General features: G+C 37.4%; 1 protein-coding gene across 4 annotated transcripts in view; it reads right to left on the bottom strand.

The window, feature by feature from the left end:
- Nptn (neuroplastin) overlaps positions 1-27,318 on the bottom strand; it is an 85,806-nt gene that overhangs the window by 43,043 nt on the left and 15,445 nt on the right. For 3 of the 4 annotated variants that reach the window (XM_026387647.2, XM_026387648.2, XM_026387646.2), the window contains exons 1-2: positions 7,787-8,128; positions 2,736-2,907 (exon numbers count right to left, since the gene is read on the bottom strand). In XM_026387647.2, coding sequence (XP_026243432.1) covers positions 2,736-2,907; positions 7,787-8,114 — 500 coding nt within the window. In that variant the 5' untranslated portion in view covers positions 8,115-8,128. Of the gene's footprint in view, positions 1-2,735; positions 2,908-7,786; positions 8,129-27,318 lie in introns of those variants that run through there. The other variant, XM_026387649.2, reaches the window with a different exon arrangement.

A 27,318-nucleotide genomic window follows, 5' to 3' on the forward strand; every position in this document is an offset into this window, starting at 1 on the left:
GCATTTGCCTAGCACATGCGAGGACCTGGGTTCGATTCTCAGTACCACATAAAAATAAATAAAATGAAGGTATTGTGTCCAATACAACTAAAAAAAATGAATGTTTAAAAAAAATGAGAGAGATTATAGATTGAGGAGATGCATAGCTCATCCTCAGGACTGTCTATAAATATCCACAGCAGGAGACCATTCTAAGAGGAGTAGTCAAAATATCTTCCAAATTGACACAAATGCATTGTTTTAAATCTATATGTTCCCAGTAAGAAGAGACACACAAATAAGCTCCTCTTAATAAGTACTCCAGAATTTGAAGGAGAAAGAGTAGCTGTATCTTCAGGGCTCAGACAAACTCTAAGTTCCTTTAGAAATACTTGGGAATAAGACTCCCAAGCTTGAGGCCATGTCTAGGGCACAAAATCTCCCTACACCATTCCCCGGTGGACTCACTATTGGGAAGAAATTGAAACCAATAGAGGGTTGGGGATGTAGCTCAGTGATAGATAACTTTCCTAATACTCACAGGGTCTTGGGTTCAATCTCTACCACCAAAAAAATAAAAAATTAAAGAAAGAGAAGAAGAAAAATTGAAAATGACAGAGAGTCAAAGAGAAAATGTTTCCTATAAGGTAGGCAGAAGCAGGCTTCTCAAATTGGCTCCATGGCTAACTTATTGAATAGCCAAGTTGTTACTCCAAAAAAATGCAGAATCCCTGGAAAACTCTGGTGATGCAAAACATCCCTGAAGAGCTTCAGATAAGTCAAGAGAAAAATAGGGGAAGAGGCACTTTAGAAACAGGTCAAAATCTCCATAACATTAACAGCTCAAAGCTTTGTGGGCAACTGCACAAAATCCAAGAGAAGTATGACTGGATGTCTGCCACCTTGAAAGAGATATTATAAAAAACAGATCTGTAAAACTAATGGATAGACCATGAATAAATGCCTTCCATTCCACTCAACATTGTAAACTGATTTAACCCTTTCCAAGCTATCAAGGATATAGCCAAGGCTCTATTTCCAGTATGTTATCAGAAGAAACTACAGCGGAAAAAGGTTAACCAATATACCACTAAATAGTATGGAATAGCGGGAAGAAATTTTTCAAAAAATAATTCTAGAAAGTCTGAAGACTTGGAACATTGCTTTGGTTCTAAAACTTATTAAATATATTATTTGGCCTAAAAGCAGGCAAGAATTATTCTTTGAGTCTTAGTTTCCTCACCTGAACAAAAGGAAGAGGATCTACAAATTCATGTGGATTAAATAAGGGGTTGACAAGATCTCAATGCTGCAAAATACTGGAGAATGTCCTTGCTACTACTGCGCACACAGGCTTTCCCAGCCTCACTCCAGTGTTTATTCCTTATATTTTTATCAACCTGCCAAGCAGGTTTAGCTGATCCTTTTTCAGATCAATTTCCAAACAGAAACATACTTAAGAAAGCTAAGGTGCTATGCATTCTAAATTATCCAAAAAGCACACCAAATCTTTGGTTGCCAGATAACTCAGACCACCAAGTATGGTCCTTTTTTCAGAGGATATTCCCAGGCCACCATCCTTACTATAGTTTACCAAAAGGCCCTGTATCTGCTGTTTCTGACCAGGTGATGGTGATATTAAACACTCTTAAAAAGTGATTCATGGGGCTGGGGTTGTGGCTCAGTGGTAGAGCACTTGCCTGGTTTCCATCCTCAGCACTGCATATAAATACATAAATAAATAAAAGATCCATTTACAACTAAAAAATTTTTTTTTAAAAAAAGGTAATCCATTAGGGTACCTACCCAGTAGAATAATCACTTGGAGAGACTCTTACTTTAATAAGAGGCTCAAAGCTGATTTTGATCTGATCCCTCAAATCACTGGATTATGTCGAGAGACCTGAATTTTAACCGTGACTCTACTGCTGACTATGTCTTGTCCTCAATTTCTCTTTTATCAGAGTAAGGGGAAATCTATGGCTCTCAAACCTGGGTACTTAGTAGAATCATTTGGAAATCTTTACTAAAGATTCTTGAACCTCACATCAGATATACTGGACTAGACTATCCAGGAGAGGAACAAATATATCTCATATCATAGTTCATAGTTTAGTAAATACTTAAATTCACTGAAATAAAAGTTCACTTCCCAGTACCTTCCCTCCCTTTTCTTTTCTTCTTTGCTCCCACAATTCTACTACCCTAATCTACTGATCTCCCTTCTATTATTATTATTATTATTAGTGCTATGATTTTTATTTTAATTAGTGCATTATAATTATATATAAGTGGAATTTGATATGGCACATCTGTACATGGACATAGCATTTATTTGGTAAATTATGTGCATGTATGAATATAGCATAATGAATCCCATTATTATGTGCAATTATAATGCACCAATTTAAAAAGAGAAAGAAGTGAAAGGAAAAAGTTTACATTGCATTTGTTAAATAATGGCCTCAGACTAATCTTTTTAACATCTATATGTAAACTCCTAATAAGGCTTGAACAGCATTAGTAAGAAAGGCCTGTAGAGAAACAAGTCGAACGTGTCAATAAATAGGTAACAGTTTAAGAAACATTTCAATTCACTGTGAGAAAACAGTTCCCAACGCACCTTTTAAACATCATTCTCAGATTCGTCATTTCAACATGTGTATGTAAAGTCTTAATGATTATGACTTACAAAAAGTCAAGTAAGCTCAGCCACACTCCCACCCATATTCCAAAGAGGTGCTAGCCCCTCTCACCTGTATTCCATGTTGCTGGCATTCTTACGAGTGGCAGTCAATTCTACCCCATTCCTTGTCCAGTAGCTGTATGTAAGTGTGTGAGAGCTGGAGGTGAGGTTACACTGCAAGGTGACAGGGAGGGCAGGGCTGTCTCGAATAATGACTTCTTCACTGGTGACAATTCTTGGCTCTGCAATTAGAGTGTACAATGATAGGGGGCCAGAGCTTTCCATTGTCTGTAACCCTGGCCTTAGAGTTGGGTGGGATAGGAAGGGGAAATTAGAAGAAAAGGGAGGGCAGACAGGACCACATGAGGACTTTCACTTTATCACTTTGGAGGAAGTCAAAAAAGGAAAAACAATGATTATAAGCAAATGACCACTAGTGCAGACAAAGCCTGAAGACCAGTTGGCCTAGACGTGAAAGAATGGGAATATTACAGGTATATGTACTGGCAACAATTTTTGAATACCACCTTTTTCTGATATAAGAATCATCGACCAATTCAGCTTCAACTAGAAAACCAGGCTTTACTTTGCAGTTCTAAAAACAAAGGCAATATCATTTCTATAACTAATAAATTCTCTATGAGAGTCATTGGAGTCTACACCTATTGGAACAGTAATAAGTGTAATTAAATAATACATGTATGGCTTTCCCCACATTTAAATCTGTTAAACCTGTGGCAAACCATTCATGGCCATTATTTATGCAAAAAAAGTGTATATCCTAAAAGCAAACTTCCCACTGGAAGTCTCTTGAATTTTCTGAATTTTAAGGAGGGAAAATTCTTAAAGAACTATCAGTTCTTCTTCTCTTCAGCCCATATTTATTCCCAAAACATTTTTTTTCCACAATTGCACTTTAAAACATTCAATTTCAAAATAATACACTATAGTGCAATGTCTTGGAATTATGAGCTACAAGAATTTTAGAGCTGCAAGGCCCTAAGAGTTTACTAAATACCTCTTTTCAAGAGCTAGAAAGGTGAAATGACAAGGCTGTAATTATTGTTAGTGGCAAAAATGGACCTAGAAAACACATCTGATTGAATTCTCTATCCCTTACCCCCACCCCCCAAAACACACACCTCACCCAAACTTCGAACCTAAGGCAAGTTATGTAACTTTACTTTCTAGTTCTATCCTGGGCTTAGATAAACTGGGATCACCAGTTTACCTACAAAAATAACCTATATATTAGTCAAATATAACACGGCAGAAAAACTTTAAGTCACACTATCATTCCTAGAAGGCTTATCTTTAAAGCATTTTGAAATCTTCGTTGCTATATTAAAGTTTGGAGGTTTCTAGGTTATCCTATCTTTTGTTGCTATTATTATTAGTCTTTAATCTTTTCCTAGGCTATTATTTTTCTATTTTTGGTCAAACATTTTCAGGTGAGGTCTACACTAACCATCTTTTCTCATCACATTAAGGGATATTTATTTGTGCGCCCCCCAGTTCTTTCTCAGAAACCCATGATTGACTTCCCATTACCCTGTATCTGACTACTTCCTGCCTATAGCAGCTTCCTGTCCCAAGCATTTTCCCTTTGCCATTTTATGTAATATAGTTCTGATTATGAAGAACAGAATTATCTTCCTCTACTGGAACCATTCTGTTGTTGTTCAGGGAGGGGAAGAGGATGGAACAGTCATGGGATACTTGGAAAACATAATGCCTTAAGATCTCCTAACCAATTTAACATTTCTAACTACAAAGTTTATATTGTCAAACAAACTTGTGATAAAGCAAATCCGTAAGTTTTTCAATTAACAAAGTGGTTCTATTAATTTCCAATTCTAGCAAAAGGATAGTGGTTATCTTCCATTCAGCACTGGTTCTTATCAGTAACACCAAACAGGGTCTCTATGTACAGATAATGGAGGCATAGCAGCCACTAAGACAAAAGCAGATGCATGTGAACATGTTAGCGCAGTGGTGTCCCCATGGTTTCCAAGACACACTGGACAGAAGCCAAATCCCTGGGCCTTAAGAAGTAGAGCTGAATGGCTGCAAACCCTGCAATGAAAGGCGCACACACACCATCAGCAGAAAGCATCACAATTCCAAGAAAAATCAAAACCAAGCAAAAACAAAAGAGGAAAAAGAACCAGTACTCCACAGAAGAGAAATTAAAAAAAAATATCAAGGCAACATTAAAATCCAAACACACTTTCAGGTTTTTACTAAATTTTTATTATCCGATTTCATTTTCCGCCCCGCTTGGGACTCTCCTTTGGTTTCTTCTTCTCAGATTGCACTGAGAAAGGCTGAACTCTGAGAATGAGGCCAAGAGTTTCCAGATGTTTAAATACAAGGAGGCCAAAATAAATGCTATTCTTACCTGTAGCGATGCAAATGACCATTGCAGCTCAGGGAGATTAAGAAGTTGATGAAAGTAATCTGGTAGACATTCTGCCAAGAATTCTTGGAAGGCAAAGGAAAGCACTTTTCCCCTTAATGTTAAAAGATCCATGAGAGAGTCAGTTGGGAGCAAGTGGATAATTTAAATAGGCTTAAACATGATTCTGCAGCATAGGAGGGTTGTGGGGTAGGTAGCCTGCCTCCTATGTATTGCTGTATATGGAAACCAGTACTTGACCAATCCTTGGCCATGGCGCCATATCTGCATTCTGCACCCAGATGAAGGTGGGACTTTTATTTCTGTGGCCAAGTACTGTCCAAAGTTCGAGAGAGATGAACATTTAGGAGAAGTTCAAACATTTTTATCTGCCACTGACTTTTATTTAGAAGCATCAGGTAGGAGACCCTTATCCTAGTCATCATGTATAAAGAAAATGCTATGGCCACAGAGACACCCTAAAAACAGGGCACATTTCTCTTCCTGCATTACATCATTCAAAGAACTTTGGGAAAAGTATTGCCAGGGGGTTATTCTTAGAAGACTTCAACCTCCCCAGAGAGGCAATTTCTTCTTGGATGCCTAAGATAAAACAATTACAGTTGAATTTAGGGTGTTCATGAAAGAAAAAAAAGGGGGGGTAGGGAGCAACAAACAGCTAACTTGGGTTGAGTGACTGATTGGGAAGTCTAGAGTAAGAATGACTGGCCAGGATTTGATTAACTACATACAAACACTCTTAAGGCAGGAAGCTTATTTCTAAGTAAATGGGAGAATGCTGTGTACTTCTGGGATTGATGGGTAGGCACCTCATCTTTTTCTAGCCCCCAGGCCTAGCCTTTCTAGCTATGAGCCAGGCTCTTGGAAGAATAACTACCAAATGCCCAGTCCTGTCCATGCCTAAACTTCTGCAGACTTTTGTGGCCATATGAGAAATTCTGATGTTATAAGGAAAGGAGCAAGGGGACAGGAGAAGGAGGCGTGCAAGGGAAAAAATTGTTAAAAAGAAAAGAAAAGAAAAGAAAAATTGCTGGGTTAATGTTCCCCATTTTCACATAGACAAGGTTTTCTTTTCCCCCTTTACAGAGCAGGTTCTCTGATTCAACAGTGCCAACTGCAGCAGCCTATCCTCTCTCTCCTCTAAGGCCTATCCCAACCCCCACAGAAATCTTCCCCAAATAGCTACAAAGAACAGACATTAATGTGCTATTTTCCATATGCAGATTCAGAGCCCATGTCACATTACCTCCCGTGTTATTACAAAATTCCTCATAAAATAGTACTTTATTACTTTTACTCTATCAGTCAGGTCTTTAAGCTAGAAGTGGCTATAGGTCTCTCACTGAGCCCTTGAAGATAATGTGATAAATCCACATTCTTCTTCTATCAAACAGAGAATGTAACCTCAATTATAACTAGGTCTAAGATGGGGCTGAAACACTTCCTGGTCAAGAGCATTAGTTCTATGGTGCCTCTTCCTCCTGTCATACAAAGCAAAAGTCACTTTCCAGAAAAAAGAAGTGAGCACAAAAGCTGCTATGTCAGATGTCTCACTTGTGCCTACTATAATAGATGAAGGGGAGAATTCTGACCCCTATACTCAGCTTACTCCATCACTCTGAGAAATAGTGTTGTATTTAAGACATATCTTTCTTTAAGACATAAAGAGAAGGCCATTGTGTATGGCTTCCAAACTACTTCAGAGGCTGCCATCCTCTGGTATGAGGAACACTGTGCCAACAGTCATCAAAGTCAAACTATTTGTAAATAGAAATCAGATGCAACTGGACTTTGAGACATGGTGATGGGGCTTTAAAAATATATTTTGCAGCTTTGTATCACCTAGCTCCTAATGGCAAGCAAGACATGGAAGTAATCTTGGGCTGCTGCTTAAAAACAAACAAAAAACAGGGAAATGAATGTATAGGCCCAGTGAGGGATGTACTGCTGCAGTGGAGGGTTGCTGTCAGAGAAGAACATGCCACTGTTTTAGAAAAGAAAAAGAGCTAAAACTATGGAAATATCCAAGCTTATGTGCCATCCAACAATCAAAACACATCACCACACTGCACCCATGGCAACATTCCCATCACAGAACAGGATGACACTAAGTTACAGTGAGGGAAGAGGCTGGGCAGACACAAACTTAAAACCATAGAGGTGAAGGCAGCTACTCAGAGAGCTTCAAACAGATGAACAGAAGAAATAAAAAGTAGTTAGACTGGGGAGAGAAACAAAAATAGAAAGGCACCAGAGGAGAAACCAGCAAAAGGATAGCAGGAAACCTACTACAAAATTAAAGGGAAGGGAAAGAAACAATTTCAACACTACCCTTGTTTGACTGCCTGGTTTTATATTTGATTTTTTTTTTTTTTAACTTCCCCAGTTCTCCCTTCCCACCTCTCCCCAACACGGATGATTTTGGACAGTCATGGATTTCCTCAAGTTCTTTGTTCCTGAAGAGAAAGACACAGAGAAGGGTGGGGAAATAAGGGAGGCAGAGAGGACGGCAAAGAAGAAAAAAAAAAGTTGCCACAGATGTTTTCATACACTACAACCAGAAGGGTCGTGGGTTTGAAAAAACGAAGACAAGGGGTGGGGTGAGCGATCATACTGGGGAAGAGGAAAAGGTAGCAGAAGGGAAGGGTCATCGGGCCACCTCTAATGACTACAGTACTACTACTGTAGGGTGCTGGACTCACTCTGAAGGACGCTTATGGTGGCCTGGGCTCGAATCCATGTTATGGAGGGGTTTTGCCTCAAGTCATTCCTCTTGGGGTCGTTGCTGGCCCTGCACTCGTAAGTCCCAGAGTCCTCCAAGGTGAGCCGGGTTATTCTCAGCACACTCACGCCGTTTGACCCGTAGGCGGTGTTTACGGTGACACGGCGCTTCCGAGCACCGTCCCACAGCTGTCTGAAAGACTCTGCCCGGTTGACTTCTGCGTACCACCACTGGATCTCTGGCGTGGGACTCCCGACCACGTCACAGTACAGCTCAAAGGCGTCCCCCGTGAGCTTAGTTTCTGACATGGGCGACTTGACAAACCCAGCTAGAGGGAGGGGGAGCAGGAATGCAGTGACAGGCCAACCAGAAAAAAAAAAAAGAATCAACAGGTGTTAATAGTAATTTAAAGAAAAGAAAAAAGCAAATGAGTTGCAAAGAACAAAAAAGGATTCATTTTTAAACTATAAAGAGACAGTAATAGCAATTCATACAAGCTTTTAGAAGAAGAACCACCCTGGGAAGCTTATGAAGCAAAGGCAGGCCAACTGCAAGCTGGGGCAGCCCAGGTGCTGGCCAGGCAGAAGCAAGCCCACTGGAAAGCATTTTAGCAATGGGCCCAGCTGGTAGGAATGAGAAAGCCTCAGGTTTTGGGAAAGAGCCTCTTTCCTTAGAGCATAAACCATTACCTTTTCAAACTCAAGCAAGTGATGAAAGATAACCAGAAGTGGCAGTAGGTTTATATGCCAAGTCAGGATCTCTCTTTTAGATGTGTAAGCATTTCATTTGAGATGCAATGTCTTTAGTAAGCCTCAACAAGAAGTATTATCTGACCTACTGGTATCTTCTCTTGGGACTCAAGAGTCCCAAATTTTGGCTGAAAGGTAGCACATTTCTCTCATGCAGGATTCTACCATGAGTTTAGATTTGATTTTCCCCACCTCCTATTCTTTCAGAGGCCTATGACCAAAAAAAAAAAAAAAAAAAATAGCGCAGTTTTCTATAACCAGTCAGCTTCTACTTGAATGCAGATCCTCAGGCACAGAACTGGACACTTCACAGCAGACTGAGAATTACTATTGGGGTCAGCTCAGGAGTTGACCCAGCAGTTAACAGCAACCCAATTCATTGCTAGTGAATACAGGGAATATGCCCTCCATAATTCCATACAATTAGAAATATCTCCTGAAAATGCCATGCTTTCTTACAGGCTCTCTCTACCTAGTCTAGTTGCCTGACTTCTAGAAGCAGCTTAAAAAGATGAAGTATGTACAGTGAAGAATTAAAACTAAATTCTAAGGAGAAGGCCAGGTCTCGGCCAACACTGCCAGGCACAGCCCAGGAAATAAAGTTGATGCCTATTTCCACTTGCCCATAATTTGTTTGAGGTTATACTTCCATAAGACAAAGTGGCAATGGCAGAGAGTAAAATCATCATTGTCTTCTTCATTCAGGCTCATTGGAAAAACTTGGGAGTTAGGCCCACAGGAAAAGAAATCATAGTATAAGCATACTTTCTCTCACTCATTCGCTCCACCTAGGGTTCATGCAGCATTTCTGCCAATTCAGGTAGTGTCCTAAGATAAGGGCAAGAAGCTAAAAGAGGGCGTTTTAAGTGGCTTGGCAACTTCCTTTTGGAGTTGTGGCTCATGAGCTAAGAAAGTTCCCCTGAAGTGAGCAGAGTGGGGTCAGGAGCTACCAATAGTAGACTAAGAATATTCTGGAGAGAAAGAATAAAGTAGAACAGTGTTCCTACAGTCCAGAAGCCAAGAATGTAATGGGGCTAACTGAAAATGGAGGTTGCTAAGTGGGAACATTTGTTTATATCCAAAGTAATATTTGCCTTCGGAGATAAACCCCACCCCATGGATCTAAGAATGCTAAGGGAAGTGCTATACTTAACTCAAGTAGAGGTCAAGACCTCAAGACCTCCAAATTCATACTAGTCTTCCAATTACTGAAATAGAATCTGGAGATCACAGAAATATACTAACTAATTAGACTAAATGTTCTGGCTTGAATATGTTACTCTAAACTACCTCCTTCAAATTCACATTTGTTCCTTGTAATAAACAGAGACCCCAAATAGATAAACAGATGTCATTCTCAGACACAAAATTTTTAGAATTGCAGAAAGGAACCTTCAAAGCCCTATATGAAGAACAGAGCTCACTGGCAGATAAAGGAACTGGCAAAACAAGGAACCTTGTTCTCAGTCTCAAAAGACCCCCTGCCCATCTGGAAAGACAATGCCAACAAATATACAGTCAAGGCAAAAGAAGCTGGTTTCATTCAATTTATTACTTTTAACAGAGAAAACTGAGTATTAATAAATCCCTGGAATACAGTAAAGAGTATTACTCTGCTTTAATCCTACTCTTGACCATTAAGTATCGATGATCACAAATTGTCTTTTCACATTCCTTGGGAACCTCAGGAGTTTGTATCCTCTCAAATGCTGTAATTATGCACTTGATTATGCACTGGAAATCTGTTAGTGGATTTGTTTTGCATATTTTTCCTTCTTCTGAATTGCACTTCAAAGCAGGCTTACACTTAAAGACTGCTTATCAAACTGTTGATCATGCTAATATAAAAGAAACGTTCAGAATCACCATGAACCCATCCAATTCCAGTGTAACCCCAAATCCAAATATCACACAATTCAAAGGAAGCTGAGAAACAGTCTGAATGTGATTCCCACTACACAAAACTAAGCAAGTCACTCAGCCTAACCATGCCATCCCCAAGAAGACATCCTATTAAGGAGGAAGAAATGTTAATTTGATGCAGTTCTATTTTATATCTATTATCAAAACAAATAGGACTAGGTCAAAACTGTTGTTTGAACTGGTAAATTATATGATGTATATTTAAACAAATTTGGTTAAGAATGACATTTAAAATCCCTTAAAATACTGACAATGAACATCTTTCTATGCTCTTTTCAAAGATCATTATAAGGGATGGGGGTTGTGGCTCAGTGATAGAACACTTGCCTGGCACATATGAGGCACTGGGTTCAGTCCTTAACACACCTAAAAATAAATAAAATAAAGGTACTGTGTCCATCTACAACTAAAAATATTTTTAAACGGCCATTATTATTAGGCTTATACAAAGAGGTAACATTTTCTAAGTATATATATTGGGCAATGTGCTAAACACTTTGCATTCATTATCCTCACAACTGCTTTATAGATATGTACACTTTTATCCCCTTAAATATGCGGAGACTAAGGTCCAAAAAGTTAAATATTTTGCCCATTCACAAGCTAATAATAATAGGAGTTTGCCTGGAATCCAGATGTGTCCAAAGCCAAAGCACAGTATCAACAATTTCCCCAAATGCAATCAACATGTCTTGCAAGACAGGAAAAACTTCAGTAGTTATTAAAAGATAAAGATAAGCCAGGCACGGTAGCACATGCCTGTAACCCCAGTGGCTCAGGAGGCTGAGGAAGAAGGATCACAAGTTCAAAGCCAGCTTCAGGAACTTAGCAAGGCTCTAAGCAACTCAGGGAGACCCTATCTCTAAATAAAATATAAAAAAGAGCTAGGGATATGGGTCAGTGGTTAGGCACCCCAGGTTCAATCCCTGCCCGCCCCTCCAAAAAAGATACACTTCGTCGCCATTTAAATAAATAAATTATTCCTAGCCACAAAAACTAGGGACCCTCCACCGGAACATGCAGCACCCTATGACCAGTAACTCCTTAAAATTACTATCTATCTCACTAAAGGATGCAGGAAGAGGTGCAGAGTCAAAGATTTCCTAAAACAACTGGGGCGGTGGGGGGTAAACAATGAGAAAACAAAGGAAAATATGATTCATTCATTCATTCATTCATTCTGTGTGTGTGTGTGTGTGTGTGTGGTGCTGGGGACTGAACCCAGGGCCTTGTGCATGCAAGGCAAACACTCTACCACTGAGCTATATCCCCAGCCTGAAAAGATGATTCAAAGGCAAGAAATATCCCTAATTCTGAGGATCCCAATGCCCTGGTTTTGAGAATACTGGCTTCAGAGGAGGAAGGAACTTAAGACATTCGATATGTTTCTGTGAATATTACAATAAAGGGCAGATCTGACCGGTTTTTTTTTTTTTGTTGTTGTTGTTGTTGTTGTTGTTGTTTTGGTACTGAGGACTGAACCACTGTACTACATTCCTAATCATTTTTTTTTTTTTCCAGACAGGGTATTGCTAAATTGTCCGGTCTGGTCCTGAATTTGTAATCCTCATGCCTCTGCCTCTGGTATCACTGGGAGTACAGGTGTGCACAACCATGCCCAGCCAGATTTTTTTTTAACATTTTTATAAAATTTTACATTTTGCAAAGTGTGTGCATATAGACCTCATTTCACTCACATAGTTCTGTAAAGTTCATAGGGCAAATATAGAGGTAGGTTCATGACTTGCCCAAGAACACACAGGTGGCTAATCCTGACTGAAACTGGGACTAGAATGGAAGTCTTCAGCTCTTAGAGTTCTTTCCAATAAACTGCACTACCTCTACACAAACCAACTATGGGATTTATGTATGGATAGCTGAACACCCATCAAAAATTATAAAAATAAATCTATTTCTCCTCCAAACAGTAAGGAAAGAAGAGTGTAAAAAAAAATTCTCTAAAACAGTACAGTGAAATTACAATTAGCAAGGGAAAGTTATTAGCAACCATCCACTTCATTATCTATCCAAAATTAGCTCCAATTCAGGAGAAAAACCAGCTCTCAGAAGCAGTTACACAGTAAGCTACCTTTCTCACTGCCCTTCCTTTCATTACCAAGGGCTTTCAAACAAGTATATACCCTCAGCACAAAAGCACACAAGTGCTTAGAGTTGGAGGCCATTAGAGAAGCATCTCTTTGATCTCCAGATCAAGGTTCACCCACTATTTTGGAAAAAGCCTAAATTTTAGAATAATCATGTCTACCTCAACTCCACACCCTTCCCAGCTATCACCTCCACCCACAGTCTAAGCTGGGCTCAGATCTGAGTTTTAAGAAAATATCACTATCAATGCACTTAGTTCCATAATGACAGGGAAACTGAACAGTGGCTACTGGCTTTGGTGGAGGGAGAGATTAAAAGCTGGGGTCAGGGGACAGCAGAAGCAAAGCATTAAAAATGGAGACAGCAAAACCAGGAAAAGTTGAATGTAAAATTGCATAACTAAAGTTGGGGGATGGGAAGCAGAGATGACAGCTGGGGCTAGCAGCCGGAGAAAAGGAGGAGCTATCTGGCAAAAAAAAAACACACTGATGTGTGGCAGAGAGTGAGAAGAAAAAGGGAACACAGAAGAGAAAGTTGAGCCCAATCCCCAGAGAACTGCTTTTACATACACTCTAAAGGAAGAAGGGTGTGGGGGGCGGTGGGGGGACACTAGCCTAACCCTATTCAAGGAGGGATCACCAGTAGTTTTTATAGTCAAAATTCTCATTTACCTCCAGGGCAACCACAGAACAAGTAATAAGATTGACTTCTCACTTCTCTCACCTGACTTCTGCCAAGGTCAGGCCTTTAAATCTTGCCTTCTTTTGTCTTTTTTTATTTAATAGCTATTCTCTTCAAGCCCCCTTTACCACTAATTCCTTGTGGGTAGCTCATGCTGTTCCTTCCTTTATGCCTCACAATAAGGAGAAAATGACAGCCAGGGACACAAGAACATTCCCCTCTCTCTTTACCCCCACCCTCAACACACACACACAAATTCAAATCATCTACCTCAAAAAAAAAAAAAAAAAAAAAAAAGACTAAGCAAGACCCACTGACATATAAATGTAGTTTTAGGGACTATTTCAAATTTGTCTGAATGACTAATAACAGCTGTAAGGCTGTCACCGACTTTAGCCTCCACAAACTACTATATAGCCTGCCTATCCTTATTAAGAAACAGATCATTTATCCTTATTACCAAAGGCAGATCAGAAGTCCATCTGCACTTGGTTGTGTTCCAACCAATGGTTAAAGGCAGGCCTGAAGCCTTGGGAATGGATGGAAATAGGGTAACCTCATTCTCTGTGGCAGGAAGATAATATATGGGTCTGATCTCATGGATTAATCTGATATCTTGGTTGAGATAGCAGCTATTACAAAGCATTTTCCAAATTCTAACTGCTCCTTTCACAGCTGCCTTAATCAGGCAGATATGATAAAAGTCTGGAAATTAAGATCATTCCCATCACTAACTTCTAAAACAGGGCCCAACCTTTGTTCTGAAATTTTACTATCCAAAACGACTAAAGGATTGTGATTGGCCTATATTAACCAGATTTCTGCTTTGGAGAAAGGGAAGTCTATTTGGTGCCAAGAAAAACTATATAATTTAGTGATTAAAAGTAGCAAACTCTAAGGGGCTGGGGATGTAGCTCAGAGGTAGAGCACTTGCCTAGCATGTGTGAGGCCCTGAATTCAATCTCCAGCAGCGCAAAAAGAATTTAAAAAGAAAGAAACTGCAGAGCTTAAAAAGGTTGTCTGGGTTCACATGAGGCTCTGACACTAATTGTATACCCTTAGGCAAATGACCTAACCTTTAAATTTCACTTCCCAAACCTGTAGAATAGAGCTAATAATAGCAGCTACCTTACAGGGATTATTGTAGGGATTACATAAAATAATACAGCTTCAAACAGTGCCTAGCACTGGCACATAATAAGTGCTCAATAATATTACTTATTACAGTATGTCTCCATAGAAATAAGTGCTAAACAGGCCACTTGCAGCAGCCTTCAGCACTGCTTCACAACAGGTTAGGAAGCAAAGCTTTATATTCAAAATGAATTTAACTTAGAATCCAACTTCTTCAAGAAACAATAGAATTAACATTTACCTTTCAAATAAAATGAGAACCAAAATGGAAATTTAACTGTAAAAGGCAATGAAAAGAAAGAAAATTCTTTATTCCTTCCTAACTTTTGAGCAAACTAGAATGAGGAGAGTGATAATAGACCCAAGGACTTGGCAGACTTCACTGAAGTTATAAACCATTATACTGAGATATTATGAACAATACAGAAAGCCTAAGAATAAAAAAATGGAAAAAAAAAAAAAAAGAAGAATAAACCTTCTGCCAGGCGCATTGGTGCAGGCCTGATTTCCCAGCAGCTTGGGAGGCTGAGGCAGGAGGATCACAAGTTCAAAGCCAGCCTCAGCAAACCCAGGTGTTAAGCAACTCAGTGAAACCCTGTCTCTAAATAAAATACAAAATAGGACTAGGGATGTGGGTCAGTGGCCGAGTACCCCTGAGTACAATCCCCAGTACCGAGAGAGAGAGAGAGAGAGAGAGAGAGAGAGAGAGAGAGAGAGAGAGAGAGAGAGAATATGAATATAAACCTACCAATTATGTATCAGATTAACAATGATATGTATGTAGGAAGATAATGGATATTAGGTCAAACTGTAAATTCACAAAATTTAAAAGGGCATTAGAGGATTTTGAACCAAGTTAGATTAATTTTAGCCTAAAAAAGAGAGTTACTTTTTGTCCAAGTAGTTCTACAACTTAAATTCTCTTAACTTTGCATAGTTTCAAGTGCCACCTACTATAATTACAGGTAGTTGTGAAAGTCATGTACCATATGTATGTAGATGATATCTGTAAACTGTAAAGCATTTAACATTCTAAACAAATGTTAAAATATATGAGAACAGACAAGAGATAAGCATCTGATGTGACTGATTTCCTTCAACAAGGATTTTCATTCAGCTTTGTTGTCAATTTCCACTGACAATCTAAAAGTATAATCTTAGATTCATGGGTCTGAAAAAGTCAATGATCAAAAAAAAAAAACAAGTATGATTAAAAGTCACCGGCTCTTCTCATCCCATAAAAACACATACAGGATTTCAGAAGAGATTCGGATCCCGGGTTTGACACTCTTAAATCTAGATTGCACACTGATGAATAGAGAGTTCGTCTTACATGGAAATGAACCATGATTTATAACATATAGGCTATGTTCTTCAAGTTCTTCAACCTTAGCTTCCTAATTGAGAAATGGGGACAATAATTCCTATTGTAAGGTCATGGTGAGGTTCACAGGAACAATATATATAAAGAGCTTATAACCTATAAAGCTACAAATGCAATAATATTCAAGGGGAATTTTATGCTAACATTCTACTCCGTAACTTAAAGAACAATTTAAGCTAGTCCTGAGTATTCTGTGGAGGTTACATCAAAAGCAGTTGGAAGAAAATGGTAGCAGGGCTCAGAGATTTACCCAGGGGTTGACTACAGGACTGACTTTATCTGAATCTTTCAAATTTTCAAAAGAAGAAAGCATTGAAAACCACCAATTCAAAGAATTTCAATGTTTCAAACAGAAAGTGACATTAAAATAATGTTGCCAGCAATAAGTAAAAATGATTTAAAATAAATTCCAGCTTAAACAGAAAATAAAGCTCTTATAAACATAGAATTTGACACCAAACCCAAAATAACAAAATGAAGTGGAAAACTTTTAACAGCAGAGAAGAATTAGCTCAGAGTGAGCCTTTCTTGCATTTCTTCCTGCTTGTCTCATATGTTCCAAACATATTCCATGTTTGCATATTCCTTGTGCAGGCTCTAAGATATCAGGGAGATTGTTATCAGGAAACATACTAGCAAATTCTAGTCACTTAGTCTATGCTTTTATTGTCCTCAGGTAAATGGCTCCATTATCAAAAATATTTCTTAAGACTAACAATATTTCTTCCTCCAGGGGAATTTAATATTGAGCAAAGAAAGTCAGATCCAAAAAAAAAAAAGTGAGGCTAAAAATAATATCAGGTCCCATTCTGACTTTGACATCTAAATGATCACAACTTCTTAAAAACTAAGGATGGGTCCAAGGGAGTAAACTGCTGTGAAACTAGTTTTTTGTTTTATTTTGTTTTTCCATTTTAAGAAACTTAGGGCTAGGTGCAGTCGCACACTCCTGTAAACCTAGAGATTTCAGAACTAAGACAGGAGGATCACAAGTTTGAGGTCAGCCTGAGCTTAGTGAAACCCTGTCCCAAAATAAAAAAATAAGGAATGGGGATGTTAACTGGTGGTAGAGCACCCTTGGGTTCAATCCCCAGTACCTCCTCCAGAAAAGGAATACAAAAACAACTTTCTAATTCCACAAAGTGAGCTCAAGCTTCTGGTACACAAGGGGAAAAACTAGTTTTTTCAATCTGTTTGTATCTCAAAGAGTGCTTTAATGAAAAGTTTGATTCAAGCAGTGAAACCCTCACATATTTAAACAAACATACATAAAAACTCTCTCATTGCAAAAGACTACTAAAAATAGCTATGGACTGGACTGGGGATGTGGCTAAAGCGGTAACGCGCTCGCCTGGCATGCGCAGGGCACTGGGTTCAATCCTCAGCACCACATAAAAATAAAATAAAGATGTTGTGTCCACTGAAAACTAAAAAATAAATATTAAAAAATTCTCTCTAAAAAATAAATAAATAAATAAATATTAAAAACAATTCTCTCTCTCTCTCTAAAAAAAAAAAAGCTATGGACCAATCTACAACTACACCCAAAATGGTGCTTTGAGGCCAGAAACAATTTAAAAACAACAGGGGCTGGGGATGTGGCTCAAGCGGTAGCGTGCACGCCTGGCATGCGTGCGGCCCGGGTTCGATCCTCAGCACCACATACAAAGATGTTGTGTCCGCCGAAAACTAAAAAATAAATATTAAAATTCTCTCTAAAAAAAAAAAAATAAAATAAAATAAATAAAAACAAACAACAAAATGAAGTTACAATGCATTTTTAAAATATTTTAATTGTTGATGGACCTTTACTTTATTTATTAAATTATTTATACGTGGTGCTGAGACTCAAACTCAGTGCTAGGCAAGTGCTCCAGACTGAGCCACACCCCAGCCCACAAAGCATTTTAAGATCATGCTGTAGTTAGGATTTATTAAAGGTAAAATGAAAACAATGTTAGAAATGTTGAACATTCCAGTTTGACAATGATTCTCTGCTAGATCAAAATTCAACTGAGCTTCTGAACTTTCTGATATGCCCATGCCCTTGTAAAATTCAGTTTTAGCAAAGAACCCTATACTAAGACAAGTTAAGAAGAAACTTCCCATCTTCAACATATAATCACCCTCAATAATAACTGAGCAGGTTTCTCATCCTCTGCCATGCCCCAAGTGAGGTCTGATCCCTCTGGTTTGTCTTCAGTAAGAATCCTGTTAAGTCTCTTCAACCAGAATCTTCCTTACTTCTAAATGTCTCCTCCTAGCAAATTTCCACACACTGACCACCACACTGCTCTTTGGCTATAAATTCCTCTTTGTAAATGCTGTATTCAGAGCTGAATCAAATCTCTCCCCACTTTAAAATTCCACTGCAGCAGTCTCTATACCTATGTGGCGGTCTGAACAGTCTTATTCACTATACTTTAACAAGCATAACTGAATACTTTTTTTCTTTAACAAGTTATATAAGTCATTCTCAAAAGCTATGAGTAATGACTAGTCAAGAGCTAATCTTATTACATTTTCTATAAAATGCACTTGTCTATTGAGTCAGTATGATTTCTGATGACAAGCTCACTTTCTCTATCAACATACTACAATCAGGATTTAAATGTTAACAATAACACAATTCATGTCATTCTTCCATCATCATATATCCCATGAGTATGCCAATGAACACAAGCAGCCAAGCTAATCACCTGAGTATAATCTAGAAGATATTTTAATTCCAAATGGTAGAAATCCTCCACCTCCTTTTTAAAAAACAGTCATTCACACTGAGTCAATTAACTTCACAGAGGGAAATTCAATCTTTGAATCACATCCTAGGATGTTAGGTAATATCAATCCTGGTCTTCCAAGCTAATGAATTATTTCCAAGGCATAAATAGCTTATAGTGAAAACCATATTGGGAACAGTTATTATACATCAAAGACAATACTTTCCTTACTTAAGATAGCAATACATTAGAGCAGTGATTCTTTTTTTTTTTAATTTTTGTGTGTGTGTGTGTGTGTGTGTGAGAGAGAGAGAGAGAGAGAGAGAGAGAAGTTTTTTAATATTTATTTTTTAGTTTTCGGCAGACACAACATCTTTATTTGTACGTGGTGCTGAGGATCGAACCCAGTGCCGCACGCATGCCAGGTGAGCACGCTACCGCTTGAGCCACATCCCCAGCCCAAGCAGTGATTCTTAAACCTTTCCATGTATCAGAATTATCTGAAGAGTTTACTAAAATACTGACTGCTGGCCGCACCCCGCCCCAAAGTTTCTGAGTCAGTAGATCTGAAGTGGGGGCTGAGATTTTGCTCTATATAGGTACTCAGGTGATGCTGGTGTTGCTGATCCAGGGACCACCCTTCGACAACTAATGTCTAAGAGATCTGAAACTGTTAACATTTTTATCGTGTTCAAATGGAAGGTCTGGAGCTGTGGATCACTGACTGGTAGAGCACTTGCCTAGTATGTGTGTGGCACTGAGTTTGATCAGCACCACATATAAATAAATGAATCAAATAAAGGTCCATTAACATCCAAACAGAGGAAAAATAAGGGCAAAGAAGCCACATGGAGCTGGGCACAGTGGCACACACCTATAATCCCAGCTGCTCGGGAGCCTGAGGCAGGAGGATTGCAAGTTCAAAGCCATCCTCAGCAAAACTGAGGTACTAAGCAACTCAGTGAGACCGTCTCTAAATAAAATACAAAATAGGGCTGGGGATGTGGGGTCAGTGGTCAAGTGCCCCTGAGTTCAATTCCCAGTACCCCCCACCACACACACACAAAAGCCACATGGATATTTCTGAGACCATATAAAGACTCTCCCAGCAGTTGAGTCTGTAAACCATGGCCAAAAAAAGAAAAGCAGCAAAAACGGATGCTTAAAGAACTGTGTCATTCACTATGACTCCAAAACAATAATTTCATCTTACATTTTTCAGTTTACCAATCTATAAATTGAGAACATGCCTTCAACTCAATTTACCACTTACCAGGTAGTATGCACAGGGGTAACTGAACTTTGTTCCTAATTCTCAACCTTGCAAAATGTAAGACACAAGAATAATCAAAATACAAATGATAATGACTCTTTCTGTTACAGATATACTTAACAGGAATAGATATGAGAAGTAACCAATTTTGCTGAGGAAGAGAGCTGTTATGCACCTAGAACATTTATGCTGATATATACCCAGAAATCCATTCTAAATCTAGCTTTATCCAGGGGTGAGGAAGAGACAGTCCTGTTCTGGGCAAGATAAACTAACGTGAACAGTGTTGAGAAGTGGTAGGAAGGAGCAGTTCTGGTTAAAAGCAGAAAAATTCAACATTCTTTGAATGTTATTATATCCAAAGCACCTGTTAAGTGCTCAAGCTACTCAGAAAATAGGGCAGACTACATCAGACACACCTCACAATTTAGGAAGGAAAGGCATCCTGTAAGCTATGAAGAGCATGTATTCCAAAGCTATGCAGCTTGGGCTTCTTCTCATAGAAAAATGGGTGTGAATAAGCTAGCTGCTGGCAGTACAAAGGACGTCAGAAGTAAGGAAATAAGTCAGGAAGGAGTTGGGAAGTTCATTCAATAATCCAAATGAAAAATGAGTCAACTAATTAAGAGTGTCTGTGGGAATGTTGAGAAGGTGATGAATGAGAAATGTTCACAAGACACAACTAAGTGAACTTGTTGAACATGGGATAGAGTGAGAAACCATAAATGGAATAAGGGAAGGCAGGCTGAGAATTGTTTTTGGAGGAATATACAGGGTAAGTTATCCTGCTGAGACGTCCAGACATAGTTAAAAATAAGTATCTAAAATCCAGAGAGGTGGAGGCTGGAAACATGCACTAGGGAATCATCTGCACAGGCAGAAGCTGAAACCCTGGGAGAAGATTAAATCATTCATGGTGGATGAAAATGAGACGGAAAATGGAACTTACGTACGTAATTATTATTCTTTCCAAATGACTCAGCACTGAATGCAATGCACTTTTATTAGTGTAAAATAAATCAAATTAGAAACTACTTGCTTTGCATATCTGGAAAAATACTTTTAATGATGATAGGTAAACACTTTATTCTTCTTTTCACATATTTGATGTCAATGTTCAGACAGAAGGCACAATATCCAAACTAGCAGCAGCACTGGGCTCACTTGAGTAGAATGTATGAAGCTATTAGCCTCTGCAAAGAATCCTCAACCTTTCAGAAAAACAGCACTCATTTGATTGACTTTGGAAATGCTTTTTGTTGGAAGAGGGGCAGGAAAAAACCAAAAACCCAAAAAGCTAACACATAATTCCAAGCAAATTTCCTCAACTTTTAGAAAGGGAAACGTATGAAATCTCAGCCTAAAGCCCAAGGATAAACTGGATCCATCCTATACTAAGAGTACTATAATGAGTACAGTAATGGCTGAGGCAGGAGCCTGATCATGAGTTCAAAGCTGGCCTCGGTAACTTAGCCAGGCCCTAAGCAACTTGGCAAGACCCTATCTCTAAATAAAATATTTTTAAAAGGGTTGGGGGCCCCTAGGTTCAATCCCCAGTACCAAAAAAGAAACACACACACCACACACACCACAGACATTTCTAGGGAAAATATCAACAGAAATATTGATTTCTATTATAGACTGTGATAAAGTTCATTAGTATTACCATTGTGTTTATACTCTTTTTCCTACCTTCTGGTCGTCTTCAATACTTCTGTAAAGATTAACCAGGTGATTCTGGAAAATAAGGATGTGACTGACACAGACAAGTGACCAAGAGACTCTCCACTTCAAAAATGACATGAAATAGGAAATTTCCTTGTCTCTTCTAGGATCCAGTGGTCTCTCAATTTAAACAAATTAAGACTACTCAACTGAAATTAAGAGTCTTACTTTGAACTTTTAAAAATGTTATAAAAAGTTATGAAATAAGACAAATTTGGCTCCTTTATTTATAGTCTATACTAACAAGGTGTTGAAACTGCAAACTTTCCTATCACTTAAGTCATATTAGTAGCAAAAACTACTTTCATGGAGAGATTAAGCAACAGTCTAAGAAATACTTAGTATTTTACACTATTTATGAAAACCTGTATTTCTTCCCAAATTCTCAACAACTCACATAGTTATAGTTCATTCAGTAACATAGAACAAATCGCTTTTAAAGCAACAAGCAATTTTACCCTCATAAAATGGGAATTTATCATATATTCACAACCCATTGTTAAAAAGAATTTTAAAATTCTACTTGTAGAATTTAGTATGCATTCTAGATAGATAATACTTTCTTAAAATCAAAATATACTTGCTTAAAATCAAATATACTGCCAAACAAATATTATTTAGCACTAGAAAGAAATAAGCTAGCAAGTCATGAAAAGACATGGAGGGACCTTAAATACAAATTACTATGTGAAAGAACCAGCTTAAAAAAGCTATTACACAGAATGATTCTAGTATGAGATATTATGAAGGCAAAACTAAGAAAGCAGTAGAAAGACCAGTAGTTGCCAGGAGTTAAGAGATAAACAGGTAAGGCACAGATAATTTTAGGGCAGTGAAACTACTGGTACTATAACAGTGGATACATATCATTTAATGCTGTGTCAATCTAGCTTCATCACCTGTAACAAAAATACCAACCTGGTGGTGGATCCTGATTGTAAGGGAGGTTGTATAGGTATGGGGGCAGTAAATATGGGCGAACTCTCTATGTGTACCTTCTATTCTTTTTTTTTTTTTTTTTTTTTTTTTTTGTGGTGCTGGGGATTGAACCCAGGGCCTTATGCATGCAAGGCAAGCACTCTACCAACTGAGCTATATCCCCAGCCCCTTCTATTCATTTTTGCTGTGAACCTAAAATGATTCTAAAATTTCAAGTCTATATATTTTTTTAAATAAAAAGTTTTAACTGAAAAATACTTCCTAATCAGGTACTGAAATTAGTTGCCTTGGGACTGAGTACACTGATCATAAATTCAAAAAGCAAAATGAAAGATAAATGTAAAACTACCTGTGAGCAAAGAGAATTTGCTTCAACCCAGACATGCTAGTTAAATCCATCTGTCTTCTGTTTCTGACTGAAGAACAGAAAACACAGGATGTTTTTCTAGCTTGAGATCTCCCAGGCTTTTACTTGGTTAATCTTAATGCCCTCCCAACACCATTAAAAGGAAATCTTTCATCTTAAGGAAAAGAATGCTGCCCAATATACAAGGAAATTTCATAAGCCTTCATTATGTCAAGTACCCAGGAGCAGATGTTATACTTACAGGTACAGTAACTAGGACGCTTCTGTGAAAGGAATGCTATTAATAATTGTGATGCGGCAACAGGCACAAATTGAGAATCATGGTTACTCAACTTAAAAGGAACCTAAAGGATGTATTGTATAATATAAAGCAATTAGAGTAGAGCCACCCCAGAATAAAGCTTCAGGTCAATTAACTTCCAATTCTAAATACAGTTGATTTTCCCAAGAACTCTGAACAACAATTTTCAAAAAAACCTTGTAATTATTAAATATTTGTGTCTCAGACTCAAATATATAAAGTTCTTCAAGGCACTTCCAAATTCCTGGTTTTTTATTTCTATTTCTGGGGTTGTGGCTCAGAGGTAGAGCGCTTGCTTCGCATATGTGAGGTACTGGGTTCAATTCTCAGCACCACATAAAAATAAACAAATTATAAACAAGATAAAGGTATTGTGTCCAGCTACAAAAAATAATCTTTAAAAAATCTTGGGCTGGGGTTGTGGCTCAGCGGTAGAGCGCTTGCCTAGCATGCATGAGGCACTGGGTTCGAAAATAAAATATAAAGGTTTAAAAAAAACTGGTATCTTCCACCTTATTCTTCTACATTTAATATTACTTGATACTTATATAAAAACAATTATGTATGTGTATGTACAGAGGGATAATTTTACCACTAACCAGAATCTCTTGTCTTTATAAATTATAGTACATAAATCAAGGCCCTATTGCCCAAACAGAAGAAAATATCTCTTAATTTTAAATACAGTCTATGTAAAGATTAATGAACCCTAATAGTATCAGAGTATTGTCTTAGCAGTATCAGGGTATTATCATATCTAGTAAAATCATAACTTGGTAGAAGACAGGACAAGACTGTGTAGGCTAGCACTGACTATAGAATGTATTATTCTGTACTGACAGATGTGTTAGAAATGAACATCAAACTTTATGGTAATAAAATGCTGAACATATATCAATGTAAACTGTGATTTTTAAAAAAAAGAATATTAATGTATAGAAATAATTTTACTTAATAAATATATATATACACATACATAGATATGTAAAAACCTAAATACTCAATTCCCTCATGTATTCAATCAAAAGATTAGAATAAATGATTTCTAGGATACTTTCAGCTCTAATATTCTACAAACCTACATTATTAGGAAAAGTCAATTAATTGAAATAAAGTAATGAGGAAAAAATAATAAATTTTAATAGATTATAAATTATTTGGAAATGAGGATATGTCTCTCACATTTTATATCTCTACAATGCCATGCTATATAATACACTCAATGTTTGTTTAAAAAATGATGAAAAGTAAGATTCTCATTAACTGAGGATTAAGAATAAATTATTTTTAAACCTATTAACAACTTAAGCCAGGCATGGTGGCGCATACCTATAATCCCAGCAGCTCAGGAGAATGAGGCAGGAGGATTTTGAGTTCAAAGCCAGCCTCAGCAAATTAGCAAGAGGCACTAAGCAACTCAGTGAGATCCTGTTTCTAAATCAAATATAAAAAGGAGCTGGGGATGTGGGTCAATGGTTAAGTGCCCTTGGGTTCAATCCCAGGTACAAAAAATAAAAAATAAAAAACCCTTAAAATGCACTGGAAATCATTAGTACATTCATAAACAGTAAAATAAACAAAACCATGTTTCTTTGTTGATATTCTTTTCTGAATATCAATAGAATCTTATGTTGTAGGAAATTAGATTTTGATAATATTTTAAACTTCTTATAGATATCCCAGCAGTTACTTTTCATTGAAAAAACTAAACCCCAAGGCAATTAAAACTGAGTAGAAAATAGATTTTTAGGGGCTGCAGTTGTGGCTCAGTGGCAGAGCACTTGCCTAGCATGTGTGAGGCACTGGATTCAATCCTCAGCACCACATAAAAATAAAAAATAAAGGTATTGTGTCTATCTCCAACCAAAAAAATTTCAAAAAAAATTTTTTTAATCTGAGATTTTATTTTACAGTTAGAATAAAATTTCTCTTTTTCAAATTACTCTGACATGGTATTCATCATCAATTCTAAAAGAGAAGTTCAGATTTTCTGCAAACCTCCTAGACTCAAAAAATACAGCCTAGAAATCTCTTTTTTTCTTTTAAGACCAACCCTGAAGAAAACCACTGTGCAAACTTGAGTAGAACATTCTTAAAAAAAAAATGAAGAACATTTCAAAAGATACTGAACATGTAACTAATATCATTGAAAGCAAATTCATTATAAAGCAACTGATTACCTATGCGTCAGACATAATGCAAAGTATATCATACAATTTAATTTACTACATAACAATACAATCTATCACTTTAAAGATTATTCCCGTTCTACAGAGTACAGTGACAGGATGCATACTCTGGCAGTATAATTCCAGAGGCTACAACACTATACTGTACTGCCTCACCAACAGCAATGCTTTGTTTACTACAGACAATTAAAACTAAATAATATCCTATAGACACTATTTAATACAAGAACATTTTATCTTGGAATGACAGGGAAACAAGTCATTCTATTTCTTTCTTATAAGGGAATCAGCTCAGGCCTTTATTACTACACATCCATTCCCCAATTATCTGAGTTACCTGTGCTACAGAAATTCTATGTAGACACAAGAGTTTAAAAAGTGTTTGGCATAACTAATTGGGACTAATACTTTAAGCCGGTGTTCCTAACTAGTAAAGTAGAACCTTATAGCTCTCCAGTTCTTCCTAGCAGATCTCCATGGTGGTTGCTGAAACCACATACCCTAACACTTTCTTTCCATGAAAAAGGGATGAAAATAGTGTTTTCCTCTCCTTTCCAAACAGGAACTTAACAGAACACCTCTGCACTCTCCTATCATGTGCATATTCCTATATTTCAAAACTCAGGGTAAATGACAAGTAGCTCTTTCCCACAAATGGGCTGACAAACATTGTAATAAAAATTATTTTATTAAATCCATTTTGTATAGGATGATTATTTTGTAAAATTTTATAGATTCTACCTTAAAGGAACTGTCTTGTTCTTTTGGTCTTATTTCATCCATGTGTAAGTATTTTAACCACTGACTGCAAAGTATACATAGGACCCCTTCCATGCAGGTATAAAAAGGATAGCAAAATTATTTCTAGAATGCTTTTGCTGAAAATTAGGTGTCCCAGAAATTATCCATATGGCTAAAACATTAAGTGTTCGAATATTCAAGATTCCTACCCAAAAGAATGACTGGGGATTAAAAAAAAAATCAGTGATATATTGTTTTTTTCTACATTATTATTATTATTATTATTATTATTATTTTAATGCAGCACTAGGGAGTGAATTCAGCATCCCACATGTTAGGCAGTGCTCAGTCACTAAGCTAGCTATACTCCTACCTTGTTCTTTTCCACTTAATGAAGCTTTTCCCTATATGGAATAAGAGAGGCCTTCTTAGAAGGCAAATTTCATTATCAAGAATGGGGCATCATCAGTATAACTTAAATATCTGTCAAGCCAATTACTATATTGAAAAAAAGAAAATTTTAAAAATCAAGATGAATTATAACAGTTAATACTTCTACATGAAAAGCATCACAGTATGTATGTATTTTCAGAGAACATGTTTTGCAAGTATACACAACTACTATCAGTGCTTATTCCTGGGGAGTAGAAATCAAGGGGTAAAAGTGCTGCATTAAAAAAAATAATAATAATAAAGTAGAAAAGAACAATATATCATTGAATTTTTTTTTAATCCCAATTCTTTTGGGTAGACATCTTGAATATTCGAACACTTACTCGAAACACCTACATGTTATTTTAAAGTTTAATGTAAGTCCTTTCATAATTTTAAAAAATCCAGTAACTTTTCCATTCTTTCAAAACAAATGAAATAATTTTAAGTAAAAATGTTGATTAGCCACTATCCAATGGAGGGTCATCTTCCTATCTGCTGATATTCCCTCTTACAGTTACATCTATTCTTTGAAAATTAAACCTGATAGTGAAATTTGGTATATATTTTGCTATACGTTTTGTTTGCAAACTTTAGCAGCAGAAAGGTTTTTTTCTTTCTTTTCTTTTCTCTTCCTCAAACTTGCAATCTTCCTGCCTCAGCTTCCCAAGTTGCTGATGCCCAGCTTTTCTTTCTCTTTCTTTCTCTTTCTCTCTCTCCCCCTCCTCCTCCTCCTCCTCTTCTGCTACTTAAGACAGTGATCTAAATGGTTAGAGCAATTTCAAGAAACATGTTTTTTTCCCACATTCTCATATTTCTGTTTCTATCTTTGTTTCCTTCACAGTATG

This window comes from Urocitellus parryii, chromosome 6 (genome assembly GCF_045843805.1).
Source record: "Urocitellus parryii isolate mUroPar1 chromosome 6, mUroPar1.hap1, whole genome shotgun sequence".
Lineage (NCBI taxonomy): Eukaryota > Metazoa > Chordata > Mammalia > Rodentia > Sciuridae > Urocitellus > Urocitellus parryii.